The sequence below is a fragment of the Eretmochelys imbricata genome, chromosome 27, assembly GCF_965152235.1.
Source record: "Eretmochelys imbricata isolate rEreImb1 chromosome 27, rEreImb1.hap1, whole genome shotgun sequence".
NCBI lineage: Eukaryota > Metazoa > Chordata > Testudines > Cheloniidae > Eretmochelys > Eretmochelys imbricata.
In genome coordinates, this window is record NC_135598.1 from 16,342,899 (window position 1) to 16,360,239 (window position 17,341).

The 17,341-nt window shown below is 42.9% G+C and overlaps 1 protein-coding gene across 1 annotated transcript; it reads right to left on the reverse strand.

Annotated features, from left to right (window-relative positions):
• Window positions 1-3,227: 3,227 nt before the first annotated feature.
• On the reverse strand, window positions 3,228-17,004 carry MEOX1 (mesenchyme homeobox 1). Its single transcript, XM_077806513.1, has 3 exons — window positions 16,554-17,004; window positions 5,159-5,331; window positions 3,228-3,350 (listed from the first exon to the last, which is right to left on the reverse strand). Exons 1-3 carry the CDS (start codon window positions 17,002-17,004, stop codon window positions 3,228-3,230), a joined length of 747 nt encoding a protein of 248 aa, XP_077662639.1.
• Window positions 17,005-17,341: the final 337 nt, after the last annotated feature.

Genomic DNA, 17,341 nt, shown 5'->3' on the forward strand with positions numbered 1-17,341 from the left:
AAGTGCCCTGTTGGCAACTTGGCAAAGAACTGTCTTAAATTAGGAGGTGCCCAAATCACTGAGAAACACCTCCAGACAGTTCTAGATGGAATGATAGCACTGTGATATCATTTCAGTGTGTTTCTGGCTTGGAATCATATTGGTACTTTTGCAGCATGTTTGCACAAAACACTTGCATCAGATATTTTATAACTCAAGTGAATTAGGGCCTAACTGTGTCTCTTCAGGACTCTCTCTCTTTGTACCAGGAGGCCTTGCAAAGTGGGTAGTGCTGCAGCAATCCTCCAGAGACTGCACCTTCTTCAAAGCTCCTGGGAAGCCCAGAGCACGCTAGATGGACTATGTCATGGTACATGACCATTGTGCATGAAGGTGGCAGTCTCGTGCTTCCCTCCGAATCTCGTGTTTGCTGATTAAAATGAGGTTAAATAAACACCACTGATACCAAATTGCCGCATGGCTTATGGATTGTTTTGGCTGGATCCTGTCCTCAGACACATCTCATAAAATCAGCTGGCTACTAGTGCTCCAGTGCAGATCTGAGATCAGTAGAGGTCACTAAGGGTCCATTTCTTGCTCATCTCCTATTTTAAGCACCTAAATGAGTAGCCAGATTTTTAATGGAGTTTGGCAGCCAATGTGTACCCACCATGCTGAGCTCTCTTCAAAATGGAGCTACTTCTTGTAATGCCTAAATGGAAGCTGGGCTGTTACTCACTTCCTGTCACTTTGGGGCTGGCTCAGACTCTGTGATATCATGGGGTGGATAACAGAGCTGGCTGAATACTGCAAAATAATCTTCATGCGCCTTCATTTGAGTTCCAGACAGCTGGTCAGTTTGCCTGTGTTTGTGCTCCTTTTAATTCAATATCCATGAACATTTGTATGAACATGTTTTTACTCACATGGATGTTTGGGGAATGGCTGTTCTTCCTACTAGCACCTGATTTCACATGCTGAAGAGGATGTGCACAAACAAGATAATTGATTATTACGTGTTTCCTTTTCTTCACTTGTGGTTTGCTAGGCTCCTTTGTTTTAAAAATTTTTGTCATCTAATCAGGAAGCAGAAACAATACCGTGCAGCATAGGCAACCAATCACACAGCATAAACAATTAAAGCAAATAGTTCGCAAACAATCCATAGGCTAAAATTTGTTTGCATAAACTGTTCAAACAATTGCAAACAGTGAATACATTCACAAAAATTAGTCTGTCTGTGGAAAGTTTGGAAACAGAAAAAAAGGACTAAGTTCGTTAGATGATTAATTACTAATTTGATGATCTTGAATATTGATTAGGAGTGCATGCAGGGCTGGATTAACGCAGGGGCTTTAGGGGCTGAAGCCCAGGGCACTGGGCTAAAGGGGGCCCCAGCCACAGCAGGGCTCAGGCAGGCTGCCTGCATGCTGTGGCCCCACGCTGCTCCCGGAAGCGGCCGGCTACTGGCACGTCTCTGCGGCCCCTGACGAGGGGGAGGGGGGAAGAGAGGCGGCAGCAGCTCTGCACGCTGCTCCTGCCCCCACCACCGTCCTCATAGTGGGGATGGTGCTTGCAGGCATGGGCAGCGCACAGAGACACGCTGTCCCCCTCCCCGCAGGAGCGTGCAGAGACGTACCAGCAGCTGGCTGCTTCTGGGAATGGAGTGGGCCTGAGCCCTGCTGCGCCACCGGCTGGGAGCCACCTGTGGTAAGCGCCTCCCAGCCAGAGGCTGCACCTCACCCCTGCCCCAGGTCACCCTGGCCCAGGTCACCACCTCACCCCAGCCCCCTGCTGCACCCAAACTCCCTCCCAGAAATAAACTAATATAACAGCTGTTCTAAGGTAAGAAGTAGGCTATTTTGAATTAATTTAACTATATTCTGCATGTTTTAAGACTGAAATATTACCACAGAATGGCTTTATGTTGATTAAAAGGCAAGTTTAGTATAGACTTAATAGCCTCTACGCCATAATTGTGATCATTTTGTTTTAAATTAGGGAAAAGACTTGTATACAGGGGCCCCACAAAATCTAATAGCCCTGGGCCCACAGGAGAGTTAATCCAGCCCTGAGTGCATCTATAGTAAATATTTATCCATAGAACATTATGGACATGTATATTCAGACATAATTCACATAAACATACCTGCATGCCTATTGGAAGAAAGTTTTGATCCCAAGAGAAAAAGAAACAAGAACTTAAGACTGATAAATTCAACTAATCATTTCAAAGGACACTGTTTTCTGCTCACCCAGATAGTCCTGAGTTGTAACAAAGGAAACAGCAGGTAATACCCAGAGGCATTCCAGAAACAAGTGTGACAAACACATCAGAAAGGAGCAGAGTTCTTTCAGAAGATATAACCAGCTATATTTCAGTGTCCAGGGCAGAACAGTGATGATTCATGATCTCATTCCGTTTGGTTTGACACTTGGTGGCGGTGGTTATGAAAATATTCCCTGTGAGATTTAATGTTCTGATTTCAGCAGCTACACTAAGATTAATTAAACAAACCTCCAGTATCTCATTCACACAGGTGTATCAGCAAGGTGCCTGCCATCTCAGCTCTAATTGGAGCCCTTGTCCTTGTGAGAATGATCCCTTCCAAAACCAATGGCCAGAGGCCTATATAGAATTTGGGGACACACTTTTGTTTGACATTCCCACTGTCCCCCAGACTTGCTTATAACCATTTATATTTTCAGTTTGGATGACACAAGAAACATCAGTAGATACCAGAATGTTCGTTACTTGTGGAGTGATGTACGAAGAAAGCACTTCTGTGGAATACTCAAGTTTAACAAATAGCAGTGACCAAAGAGAGATGCTGGATAAGGTTATATGTTGGGGAGCTACATTACTGCCCCACTGAACCCTAAACTGGTGCCTCTAAACTGCGTCTTTTGAGGACTTGAAGACCAGTATTGGTTCTTAGAAATCCAGCTCTAGTCAGCTTTATTTGTTTCATAGTCAGTGGGCTTAGTTATTATTTTGAAGAAATACTGGCACTGCCAAGATGGCAGTGGTGAGAGTTCATTCAGACCCTTCTCTGGACTTTCTTGTGTGCCCTTTACAGTCCCCAAGGCATGTTAAGGCTCACCACTTCCGGAGTCACAGGAGGATGAGATGATTTGAGCAGGGAGAGGCACCTGTTAATAATGCAGCTGCTGCTAAACTGTGTGGCGTCAGTTCTTTGACTGACAACCCTTCCTGCATTTGTCAGTGCGTTACTACTGGTGAGGAGCTATTCAGAGCTCGGAGAGGCAGCAGAGTCCATATCTTCTGTGTCATGCTCGTGAGGGGACACTGGCTGCCCACCCTTCACACGTTTCCACTTCATCCTTCGGTTTTGAAACCACACTTTAACCTGGATGAGAAAAGGAAGGAATTATTCATCAGCTCCCCATTGTCTGTCTCTGCATGCACCTTTGCAGTGTTGTCCTAGCCGTGTCGGTCCCAGGATACTAGAGAGACAAGGTGGGTAAGGTCATAGCTTTTATTGTCAGTGAGAGACAAGCTCTCGCGTTTACACAGAGCCCTTCTGAAGAAGAAGACCTGAAGAAGAGCTCTGTGTAAGCTCAAAAGCTTGTCTCTCTCACTGACAGAAGTTGGGCCAATAAAAGGTGTCTCTCTTGTCTCTCTATTACTCCTGGAGAAATTCTGTGCCAAAAAATTAAAAATTCTGCACACAATATTTTAAAATTCTGCAAAATTCTACATATTTTTGGTCGAAATAACACAATATAATCAAGCTGGTTTCAGTTATTTTGATAATTTATTTAAACTACAACACAATGGATGGAGAATGGGAGTGGGGAGAATTGGAGGAAATCACCAAACCCCCCTCTATCTATTAGTAATGTAGCTAGTATTGACTCTTTATTTCTAGTTATGAGGCAAAAAATATATGCAGCCATATGCTCAGTGTTACATCATAGGCAATTGAAGAGCGAGCAATTGAGGGCTGGGAACTCAAACTCATGATTTATACTGGCTACTGACCAGCTCCAGAAAGGTCAGTAGCAAACAGTTCATGGAGCACATTTTGATAGGAAATTTTTTCAGTCCAAAAATTTAGACCAGTTCTAATCAACAAAGCACCATAAGCATTTATAAGGCCATACTGCTTCAGAAACACTCCAAAGCCCCGCCCCTCCACGCTGAGCATGCCACAATAGCGAGCGAGAGGGACAGAGTGTCTCTCTCTGTCTCACACACATGTGACTGCCCAGCTCCTCCCCACCCCGGTGATTTACATCTCTACCAGCTGCTCTGGGTGCCCAAACCAACCTGCCTGCATTGCCAGGGAGGGGGAGCATGACTGCTCTTGTGGCTTCCCTTTGCTTCCCCATCAGAAGTCATTTTTCTGCAAAGAAGCACAGAAATCTGTGGGGGCCATGAATTCTGTGCACGCGCAGTGACAGAGAATTCCCCCCAGAAGTACTCTATGCATACACCTGTCCATCTGCCTATCATATTTCTAATAGGCCTATCTGAGTCAGCTAAGTGTATACTATTTTCCTTTCTTCACTTGATTAATTCCTTTATTGCCCAACTATTAAGACTCGATAGAAGAACCCTTCCTAAGAGCAGGAAACTGGGAGCACAGTGACCCTCATAAAGCCCACACTCTCCTCACTCTTATACTCCCTAGTTAGTTCACAACATTCCCTTACCCTGAAAGAAGACAGCTCATCAGATGAGAATCTAACATCCTCTGCACCCTTGTTTCATTTACTGCTGGGCTCCTTGGGATGCTGCAGTGTTTGTGGACCTTGAAGGCTCAGCTCAGTCCTGGTTATCAGATCCTGGGAGCTGCCGCCCAGCATTTCTTATTAAGTACCAGCCATTTGGTTTGTGCCAGTGAATGGGATAGGTCTTCTGAAGACACCACTTAGACACCAGTGATTCAGAAATGGTTTTTGCAGCTTAAAATTATATTTAAACATGTATATTTTTAACCAAATACCAGAAATCAGCTTCTCAATTATCTCCATGTTAAAATGCATTTGTCAGATTTGCTGTGAAGTTTTTCAGGTTGTGTACAAATATTTAAGCACATTTGCAAAAGTAGAAATGGGTGCAATGTGAATAAATTGTACATACACCCTTCTGTCCAGGCAGGAATAGCCCTGTCAGGGGGTACAGCTGAGGAAGCAGATATTCCAGAGGTACCTGTCTCTCGGTGAGGTCCAGATTCACAGCTATCTCATATCTCCTGAGCCTCGTCAAATAATTATGATGAGCAAATTCAGCTTCTAATTCCCGCAGCTGCTCCTTGGTGAAAGCTGTCCTCTCCTTCCGTGCTTTGCTGCTGGCTTCTGGCTTCCTACTGGAATCCTGGTTTTCTAAGAGGCAAGCATACTTTATGTATAAGTTGCAGTCGTAATGGTTAATACAGCTATATGCATCAAAGAGAACTGATAGAATCCTGGTTTAGGTCCCAAGTGAAAGTTTGTTTAATGATCTTATTCCATCCCACCTCACAGCATCAGTCACACAGTTGGGACACGACTGTCAGTTCAGGCACAGAACTGATGGGATGCTGGGGGCATTGGCAGAGCTGTGTGGAGGAAGCTTGCACATCACTTGGCTGCATTGTGTTTGTTTCTAGTTAGCACAATCAGGCCTTCCCTTTTACTTACCTTTTTTTATATACACACATCATCACCTACCTAGACTGCTGTTGCCTCAGATTTTAGTTAGGAATTGGTCTCAATGCCTGTGCACTTAATGAGGTGTGTGGTGACCTCTACTGGTGTATGTCATTTTGCACACACTAGGGCTAGGATCCAGCTTTGAGGGATGAGGAAGCAAAGGTGCTGAGTAACCACCCGTACTGACAAGGCAATGACCTTGGAGTAGCTGGTGGCTCTGAGCAAGGTTTATAAGACCCAACCAAGTTGGGTCTGGTGCCTGCAGATTCCTCTGGAAATGTGTTTGGTTTGTGAACGTAAGCACAGAACAATGCTCATTAGAGTGAATAAAGCAATGGGCAGAATGGGGTGAGAGCATTGGTGGCATCATGTCCTTCCCTGTTACTCAGAGTTACTCAGCTCTTATTGAGTTGCCCTGAGCTGTTTTTCGCTGACCGTACACTTAGTTGTCATATACCCCTAGGAAAGTAACATTTCCAAAGCTGGTCTTGCAAGTCCTAGCTGGAGAGCTGCTGTCCAAACCCCATTTTAAAATGCTCTGACAATGACCATAGCCACATGCAAAGTAAGATCAGTTTATTTTAAATGAACGATTATTGTATATTTCTAAGCAACAGAGGGACACAGCTCCTCTGCTTCAGTGCGCAAAGGCAAAGTCCATGCTTTTGTGTCAGGAACTATTTCTACAAGTTCTAGCACCGAGATGTGAGCTGGCTGGTTTCAGTGGAAGTGAAAGAGGTTTTGTAGCCAGTGGAATGTTTTGCCTCATCTCAAGGGCTTGTTTAAAAAAAATCTGTAATTGTTTAATGATGCCATTTTCCACTGTGTTTCCATTGCTGTCTGAAATGACACACGTTAGGGAGCATCTGGTTACTTCATTGGGAAGACAGAAACTCTGGCGGTGTTGGAAGGATGAAGAGGAGGGGGAGGAAGTAAGACCACCGGTGGAAGGCAATATACAGCTTGCCAAGCTGCCCTGAACATTTGGGCCTTGCTGAACTTTGGGGTTTGCAGTAAATTTTCCCCGCAGCGCTCAACTTTGTTCTTTAACCAACTTCTAGCTCTGTCTTTTGTCAATATCTTCACCATTTAGGAAAGTCATCATGAAGACGTGATGATGTCAGGGCTGGCAAAAACCTTGCAGTGCAAAACTGCAGCTTTGGAACCTCACTGAAATGTAACATGAACTGGGGTGCATCAGCTCCAGCTAGGCTTAATAAATATATACAAATGAATACACTTATTTCATTAGGTCTCTGCTCAGAATTAGCCACCCCATCAACTCCTTATCTAAAGCCCTTCAGGTTCCAATTTTCTATATAGCCAGAAGGGAGACAAGGAGAACCCAGAATTCTGCAGCAGCCAGCATTTTGGGAAAAGAAGGGAGCTATTCTGGGGATTAATTAATGTTCACCTATTTTCAGAGCAGTATAAAGTGTTCTCTCCCGCCCCCACCCAAGAATAGAAATACTATTATTGAGTTATTCCAGGAGATGCACAAAAGAAGATTGGAGAAGCAATATATATATATATATATATAACAGAAGCAATGGATGTATAATGCAACAGTATTTACCAAATGCTCAATTTGTTTGTCAAAGGAATCCAACTGGAATAATCCATTAGGTTTAAATTTAGGATTTATAATGTGTTCGCTCTTAGTGCTGCCCATCAGAAATGGAGAAATTACATGCAACTCTCATTAACAATAATTTCTGCTAGGAACTGCCAGCATTACCTGGTGAAATTGTCCTTGGCTACATTTCTAAAAAATGTTTTTCATTTGTAACAATCTGTTCATTGTAGCTTGATCTTTAATCCCACTCCCAACCAAATAACAAAGTAAGAGGAAAAATCACCCCAAAATATTCCACCCAGCATCAAACCCAATTGCACAAGTTTAATAGGCAGCGGGTTTAAAATAAACAAAAGGAAGTATTTCTTCACACAGTGCACACTCAACCTGTGGACTCCTTTCCAGAGGATGTTGTGAAGGCCAAAACTATAACAGGGTTCAAAAAAGAACTAGATACATTCATGGAGGATAGGTCCATCAATGACTATTAGCTAGGATGGGCAGGGATGGTGTCCCTAGCCTCTGTTTGCCAGAAGCTTGGAATGAGTAACAGGGAATGGATCACTTGGTATCATTTTTTCTGTTCATTCCCTGTGGTGCACCTGGCACTGGCCACTGTCAGAAGACAGGATACTGGGCTAGATGGACCTTTGGTCTGACCCAGTATGGCCATTCTTATGTTCACAGAAATCCTCTGCTTTGCCATCTCCCTGAGTAAACAGACCAGCCTCACATCATTCCCCAAAGGTCAACAAGTTTGGGGGTTGACAGAGCAGCAGGAGGAAGCAAATTTCATAGCTGAGGACCCCATGTGGAGAGGCCCTTGCCACCAGCTCCTGAGAGCTTCCAGCTCAGGGGATTCCCAGCTGCTGTCTGCTTTCTAGGGGCAGCATGAGGAGAACTGCAATCTCTGACATAGCCAGAACCCAAATCATGCAAGGCTGTAGTGACTGAAGCCAATAACACAAATTGCATCTGGAAGCAAATTAGTAGCCAGTGTAGTCTAAGCAAGGAAGCAGCAACGTTCTGCACTAGCTGAAGCTTCCCAGTTTGCTTCATGTGAGTGAATAATTTCTAAAGAAGGCAATGTCAACTGGTCTTTTTTGTTACGAAACTATTTCAGTCATTTTTAATGATTTTAACTCTGTTCCTCAGGCTGATTATCTTGGGGAATGGAATAGGCTGTGTAACTTGGAGCCTGTGGCATGGACCATATGCCACACAGAGCTCCTAAAGGGACTGGTTGTTTAATTATGATTGTGGGTTTTGTGCCTTTCCAAAAGTAGAAACTGACTCTACTTTTCTTTGGAGTTTTGGCCATAGGATGTGGAAAATACAGAATGCACATGAAATATTACAAGTCCTTGCTTTAGAAAGGTTTTTCCCTCCAGCACAATCCACAAAAAGATCCCAACCCAGAAAGTCCTCTGGTATCACTGGGGAAGATATGATGGCATTTATCACACAGACTGTGAACATTTTCAGACCTCCATCCTCTCCTGGATCTCACATCTCTTCCACCCTCACATCTGCAGCTTAATTAAACAAGTTTTCCCCAAGGGAGCTGTCATGCAGCAAAGACACATGGGAGCCAAAAAGTACTTGTGTCTTTGTGCCATAAAATTTCCGAGACAAGATCTGCATCAACCTTTGCACAGAGCGGGAGAGGGGCAAAGATGACCAGTTATTTATAAAAGGATGATGGGCCAGAGTGTAAATCTGGAGTCAATCCAGTAAAGTCAGGGGATTTACTCTGGATTTACACCAGTGTGATTGAGATCAGAATCTGCCCCCCAATGAGAGGAAAGGCGAGATAACACGTCTGTGCGAGCAGTGACGCGGCAACAATGCTCACCTGGCTTCACCCTCTGCCCACTTCAGCCACACTGAGCAGTTAGACACAGAACAATTTCTCTACAAATATTTCCAGACAGCTTCTCTCTCACCCATAACTCATAGCCTGCCTCTCTCTCTGCTGTTATCCAGCATTGATTTCTGCTGCACATTTTGGGGTACAGCTGGTGTGAACAACCATCTGTACAAAAAAGCTGCATGTAGCATTTTGTAACAGCTGAGGCATCAGGGCTGTAACAGCTGCGACTTTACGGAAGAGTCGCCTTGAATTTGGGACTCGAACTCTGAATTGAGAAGCCGAAAGGAAACATGCCCAGGTCATAGTAATTGTCATGTTGGATCAGAGCCTAGTGTGAGGTCCTGGCTATGACCGTTTCAGAACAAGGCGCAAGCAACTTCCCAGTAGGCAGATGTAGGATAAACTGCTCCCCCATGAAGGGGCCTCATCTTAACCCCCTAATAGTTTGAGATTGGCTTAAGCACTGAAGCATGAAGGTCAGTTGGGAGTGCATGTACAACGACACATTTGGTTGCTAGATGTGCATGGGGTTTCATAGCCAGTCGCTATGCACCTGAAGTTTTAATTATTGACATTTTTAAAATTTCTGTAGTTTTTTTCCTCCCAATTAATAAAGGGGTTACAAAAACATTGGAGTATCTGCATAATGTCTTTGAAGTAATGTTTTCTCATGCTAAAGGCTTTCAGGGCATATTTATTCTAGCTAGTTAAAATAGCAAGATGCTGAAAGATTTGCTGTTATGGAACAAGTCACAGGATTCCAAAATCTCAGCTAACAGGATATGTGTGTGTGTGGCTTTCACCATATGCATTCATGTTGTCCAGGTGAAATGATTTCATAATCTGATGAAGTGAGCTGTAGCTCACGAAAGCTCATGCTCAAATAAACTGGTTAGTCTCTAAGGTGCCACAAGTACTCCTTTTCTTTTTGCGAATACAGACTAACACGGCTGTTACTCTGAAATAGATCATTGGCTCATTTGACATCTGTTCCTACAGTAACTAGAAGTTCTTATCAGCATGCACCTCAGGGAGGCATTTTACCTGTCAAACTATTTCAGATGTAGCTCTACTCAAGGATAACATGATCAACACTTAAAGTCCACATAATCTAGGGAACCAGTATTCCTTTGGTCCCTCTGAGGTCATCCAGAGCAGGAAGAGAGTTTCTGTAGCTGTTTCATTACAATTAAGTTAATCATAATTTCCAAACCACTGAGTCTTCCTGGATTCTGACAACACTTTAGTTGTTTAGCTTGATTTAGCATTATCTCTGCTAGCACAGTTTAGAACAGTCTAATTGCTAAAGTAAAAGAACATCCCAAGCCAGCACAGGGCTGGGGCAATTAAGCATGCTACCTGATGGCTTTTGATATGTTTTCTTCCTGCCTTAACTGTACTTGTGTCAACAGGTGGATGCCTGCAGAAAAATCCAGTTAAACTCAGCATTTTACACTTTCTTATGAAAAGACAAGTGTACGGAAAAGACTAGACAGTAGCAACAGTAATCTTTTCGTGTGTTACACAGCCCAGGTCTAAAGAAAGAGGTGCAGGAAAGGTGAAGGGATAGTCATTTTTTTCTTCCCTAATGCAGGTTCAGGTCAGTGATACTCTGATAAGTGCAGGCACGATGTACTGAAATTTGGAACTGAGACTTACAAACATATTACAAAAAATAAGAAAGATCTCATACAGAGACTTCTGCAGCTTCAGCATTTGTTTGCTGCAAGCAAAGCAAGGCGGATCCTTGCGACAGTTTTTATATTATTTATTTGCTGTTTGTATAGCACCTTCAGCATGCTGGATAATTTAAAAACAGCTGAAACAAATAAGGTACCTGCCCCAAAGACCCTAAAATAGAAACTTATACAGGCAGTTCACAAAGGAAGGGGAATAAGGAGGCAGGGAATGTGTAGTGTGAATGAATTCAGCAGCATTACATTAGTTCTTCTGTCTTTTTTTCCTGATATGTTGAATTTAATCTTAATTATTTTAATATTTCAGCATGTCTGAGGGCTTGTGGAGGAGAAGACGTCTATGGCTTATGGGCCAGTTTGAAGAGGTGTTTCACAGTAATAGCTCATAATTGATTTATGTAGCTGAAACTTGCTAAGTGCTTTGAGATCCTTGATAAAAGGCATTCTAGCTATCCAACCTGTGTATTATTATTTATTAATAAGCTGCAAAAATGGGCTGCATTAAGTGAAAAGCTCATTGTATTGTCCCAGAGTGCTGTGTCTTCATCTCAACACACACAGGATTCTGATTGTTCTGTCTTGTCACACACGTCTGGTACCTCTCATGTGTCGTTCACAAATCAGTCAAAATTCAGCCTAATTATTGCAGCACATTTCACCCACAATGTTTGAATCTTCATGTCTCTGTTTGGTCAAGTCTTAATCACAGATATGGAAGTGAAACACCTGCCACTAATTCACCAACCTTTCCACTGCCCTTGCCCTCTGGCTTTTTATTTGCACCTCAGGTTGTCACTAATTCTGACTTCAGCAGCTGCTAACAAGCACATTAGAACCTACATGCTTTTTAGGGCACCGTGACTGCAAATGCAGGTCAACCATAGAAAAACCTCCATGTTTCTCTGCAATCAGTGGTATGACTAGTAAACGCTCTCATGGGAGATCTTGTTAGAAATTTGATGGAGGTCTGTAAATAGGGTTAATATTTTACTTAGGCAACAGGACAAGGCAGTGTATGTTCTTTCAAATGTAAGAATAAATATCAGAGAAATAGGCCAAGCACTTATTTCATCTTCTTGTAGGTATCCTGCAGTATACGTGTTCTTATTTACTATTTGTATTGCATATAGAAGCCCCAACAAAGATCTGGGCCCCACTGTGCTCAGTACTTTTTGTATGTGCGCATAGTGAGAGTCCAGGCCTGCCCCAGAGAGTTTACATGCTCAATAGAAAAGGGAAAACAGGTACAGAGCAGAGAAGTGGCTTACCCAAGTCACACAGTAGTGGTTCAGCTATAGAAGCAGGAATAGAACCCAAGCCTCATGAGTCCCTATCTAGAGTGCTATCCATTATACCATGTGCCTTCTCAGTTCATTATACAAAGTTTAATTAGCAGTTTGTTCAAGGGACAGTTGGGCAAGTCACATATTTTTAGGTAGATTTCCTTACCTGTGTTATTATATTATTAAGATAAGAAGGATTTTTAAAATTGAATGTACTTCTCACTGTTATTGCTGATCCTTTACTTGGCACACTTCACTGAGTTTGGAAACTCAGGGTGGTCAGTTTGCTTTATTTATAGACTATTTCTGACCACTTTCACTTTCTGGTTCTAATGCACCAGCACACTAGTCTAATGTCTAGGTTGCAAACACAACCAGGGGAGTGCTTAAATCCAAATTTAAGATTATTTTAATTGGGTATTAAAATTATAGGGCTATTTTCATTGATCCTTGGATTTATAAAACCTTATGTTTTGCATCTAAAGTGATCTGACACTGTCCTTTGAAAATTTCGTAACATATTTTAGGCTTTTCCTAGGATAAAAGGCACTGTATGAATGTAAAATGTTGTAAATGAATCCTTACACACTGTAGTCAGATCTCATTTCTGCTACATCCCCATTTAAATTGTGCATGTTTTCATTTATATAAAGATAATGGACCAAATTCTGCTATCAGTTACATCAGTGCAACTCCCCCAAATTCAATAGTGCTTACCAGTGGATAAACATTTTGTAATTGCTGATAGATAAACAGAATAACCAAATTTTATGTACTGTTTCCTATGTTCTAGTGTGACGTGTTCTTACTACACGGTTTTCTAGTTTGTTGAGTGGTAGAAAACTGAAATATCCAAATTGTCCATCTGAGTGAGTTGGGTTTCTGCCAGGATTCTGTATTTTATTTGTAAATGTGTGTGGATACACATGGAGAGGCTGGACATGTCTTCTGCGCTGTGGTCATCTGGAAAATGCTTCACACAGAAAGTCTAAAATGAGATTACAAAAGGTCTGTTCAAAGCTTGCGCAGGGTCCCATATATGTCCCACACAGTCAGTGCCTGCAGGGGTTTATTAGTCACTCTGACACTCAGACCATTTGTCGTTTTATTTAAGAGCTTGGTTAAGTGCTTGTGGCATTGTTTGTTTACTTGGTAACAGTCACTTTATCATATGGAAAACATAGAATACCATAAGTTACAAGTCATTATAAAATGCCTTGGCTTTTGTAATATTGGTCATTGCAAGGCATCATGTTAGAGCTGCTTTTATATGTGATGGGTATGGTTGCACAATATTGAAAACCTGAAGAAATCTATAAAGACAATAATTGAAAATGTTAGGACTGATGTACAGGAGAACTACTGCAATGATAGGTGTGAAAACCAATTCTAGTCCATCTTCTGCCTTTACTTTCTTGGGCATACCTAAGTTGTCAGTCAGGGCAGACCAGAGCCTCTTACTAATAAAAGTCAGTAGAAAAGGTGTGTGTGTGTGTGTGTAAGGTATGTACATGCACATATTAATATTGCTGTGACTGCTACTGCCCATACTAGGCAGTTACATAAATATGTTTAATATTACAGCACTGTTTTTCATGGATTAAGCAGAATGGTCAATCTTTCTTTTACACTGAGAGAACACTATAAGTCTCCCTGTTTATCACAGAGTTAAACTTGTTTTGGACTTTTTGGGGAGCACTATACTAGCAAAGAGCCCAATCCCGAAGTCCCTATTATATATCCTCTGCTGAATATGGACCAAGAAAGAATTACAGGATCTGGCACCAAAACAAATAATTGAAATTCTGTGGCTGTGTTACAGTACAGCAAAGACAGTAGCTGGTAAGACACCATCACATAACTCTGTGTAATAGAGTATTATCTTGCAGCATGTCTCAAGGTGGTAGAAAATTGCTGTTTCACTTTATTAACAACTGCTAACTTCTGAAGAGAGCAGTCTTTGGACACTTGGATTTTGCTAAAGCAAACTGAAGCCAATTCTCAGGAAGAGGGAGAGGAAGCATGTCCCACTTATAACAAACTATAAACGTGTGTCCAGCTGCATTTCAAGGAACTGCCGTTAGATTTCAGGAAACCAGAATGTTTACCCCAATAGAAATTTTTCCCTGTTTGTTTTATTGTATTTATTCTGGGGAAGGGGAAGGGGAGGGAAGGAGCAGTACAGTTAATTTTATCTGCTGCTTCATCAGCACAGTAGTGAATGAAATGAAAGCAGCAATGGAATCACCTTTGGGACACTGTCTGTGCAAGGTGTTAAACTAGAGAAGGAGGAATAATTAAAACAGTTGGCCAGAGGGTAGAGAATCATTTTATATTTCAGTGATGTCATGTGTAGCAGTGTTGGTTACAGCTCCTCTTACAGGGTTACAGGGTTGGCAGCAAGCGGGAGGAGAGAGTGGCAAGGTGCTCACAGCAATCAGAGGGTGGAGGGTATCAGGGACTATTTGTCATCTGTTTAACACATGAGGACATGATTTGGAATCCCATTAAACTATTAAGAATAAAGATATCCATTAATTGGAATGTAGTGAGATGTCCCAGCTATTTCTTAATCCCATAAATTCTTTAAAAAAAACAAAACCTTAATGACTTGCAATATTGTTGTTCTGTTCTAGAAAAATTGTTCTTTATATTATTTTTATGGCTGTTTGTTGCCTGAAAATCCTTTATGGGTTTGGATGGCCAAAATTTCTATCAAGTTGGGTTTCTAGAGACTATAAAATATCTAAGGGAGTAATTTAGAGTCTGTGACTCAGGTTTGGGTTATTATCTGTTTCAGATACTCACTGACAGCCTGCCAATGTCTGGAGGGGACTGAAATGGGAAACTCTCCTGAGCAGAGATTAGGGCTAACAATGGCACTGACAGAAGGAGAGAGAGAGAGAGAGGGAGAGAGAGAGGATGGTCTTGGAGTTAAGGTGTTGGGCAGAAAGTCAGGAGATCTGGATTGAATGCCTGGCTCTGCCCAGACAGCTCGTGTGACTTTGGGCAAATCATTTAATCTCTCTGGGCCTCAGTTCCTGGTCTGTAAATTGGGGATGATATTTCCCTATCTCCCAAGGGTGCTGGGAGAATAAATGCATCAATGTTTTTGGTGGGCACAAATACTTCAGTGAGGGGACTCATAATAAATACCTAACTCGATAGCTTCCTTAAGGGAAACTACCGGTCTCTCCATGTCTGTATTTCACACTGACAGCAAAAAGAAAAGGAGTACTTGGGGCACCTTAGAGACTAACCAATTTATTTGAGCATAAGCTTTCGTGAGCTACAGCTCACTTCATCGGATGCACTGACAGCAGCAGCCAGTCTACAGCAAAGTATCCGTGAGATCCTTGAAAACTAAGAGGTGGAAGTTTTTCATTTTTCAAGTTACAACAACACAATTAAACCCATCTTCACTGTTCTCCTTACAGCTGAAAACAACATGTCCTGGTTATGTCTAATGGGCAAGTCATTAATACCAACTCGACCACTGATTTTGGATTTGAATTGAAAGTATTAAATGCTCAGCCAAACTGACACAAAGGTGGAATGTGTATCAAAGGGGAGGGGAGGAGGCATCTTCGACTGCAGACAGCTGAAAACTACCTTCTCTCTTTGGCTGCATTTAACCTGCATTGCGATACAACATAGCTTCCTACAATGGGCAGCTCCAGATAGCAGAGGTCAGAGCCTAGATTCTGCAGTGGTAGGTGCATTAGCAATGAAAATGGAGAGACAGGTCGATGCTATTCAGCTCTCAAATAATTTGTAAAATTAGTGACATAATTTTCCTGTTAGATTCTCAGCACCTCGCAGTATAGATGCTACCTGATGTCTAGTTAAAGGGCAGAATGAGTGTCCCCCTTGGAGCTAGCCTTCATGATACAGGACCCGCTGCTGCAGGAGACTGCGTTTAGCAATCCAGTGATCCACAGCTTTCCTGATGTCTGCTTCTTTACGGCTTGGGGTGTGAGATCTGACAGTGATTTATTCCCAGTGAATTTTGTGTTACTCTTGAGTGTCTCGATCCTTTTCTAATCCTTTAATCTTAGCGACAGTAACTAGCCCGGAGCCTGTTTTGCTTTTCCCCATTTCTAACACGCTCCCACAGGCTGCCTGTTCTTTGACCCCCATCATTTCACACTTGGGCAAATGGCAGCCACGCAATGTATCTGCTCCTTATTCGAGGCCTGTGGTCCCAATATATGGGACACCACGGCTGCCTTGTGACCATGTTGGGAGGTAGCTAGTTCAGGCCCAAGATTTGGAAAAGCAAACATGAACACAAGGAAGCAGCAGACAGAAAGCACTCTAGCTCAGCAGTAGTGCTCTATGTTGCCAGCTACACTTTTCCCTAGTCAAGAATTCTGAAGTGTAATTCTCACTGGTTTCCTTTCCTAATCTCTGCTATAGAACCTCACAGATGTTCTGACTCTGCGAACTTTGGTACCCCAGATCCCTGGTGACATGCCACCTACCTGAGGTTTCCTTTTTCCTTTTGGATGACTTTTTCTCAGTTTCATTTGTAGTGTTTCCTGGTACCCCATAATCTTCATTCACGCCCCCTGCAGCAGCCACTAGGTTTGGGCTGCTGCTTTCTAGCTCCCCAGAAGCCAAGGCCAGTCCTGGATTTAGCCGCCTTCTGGCCTCAGATGCTGCAAAGTGCCATTCAGAATGCTGGAAAGAAGGGTGCTGCTCTGCGAACATGCGTTCCTCTCGGGGGAAGCTGTGGGGGGCAGTGGCCAAACAAGAGGCTGAGAAATCGGAATATGCAGCAAAGTCTGGTTTTTGATGGAATGAGAATGGTGCTTGTGGGTAATGATGCGCTCCTGCTGCTGTGCTGAGCTCCGAATGGGCATTCCGCAGGCACCCCCAGAGTGGGGTAGTGGGACGGGGACTTCGCATACAGCTACTCACGGAGGGATCCATTCCTGGCTCTATGCTGTCCGTGCTCCGAGATTCGTAACTGGATTTGGCTCAGGCTTCAAGGATACAAAAGAGGGGAAAAAACAGCTCCAAACTTATATGGAAAAACAGAATTGGATCTCCCCCGCCGCCTCCCCTAAAAAATGGTTAGTTTGTTCTATTGCAAATTTGTTAGTTTGGAAGCTTGACTAAACTTCCGCATAGTCCCAGCTGGAAAACCCCAACCAGATCTATGCAGCAGTTGGGCCGAACGGTTTCCCAAGGCCTGCAGCTGCCTCCCTGTGAAACGCTGGACATGGGTGAAACACTTTTTAAATACAGTGCCGGGCAGCAAGTGACA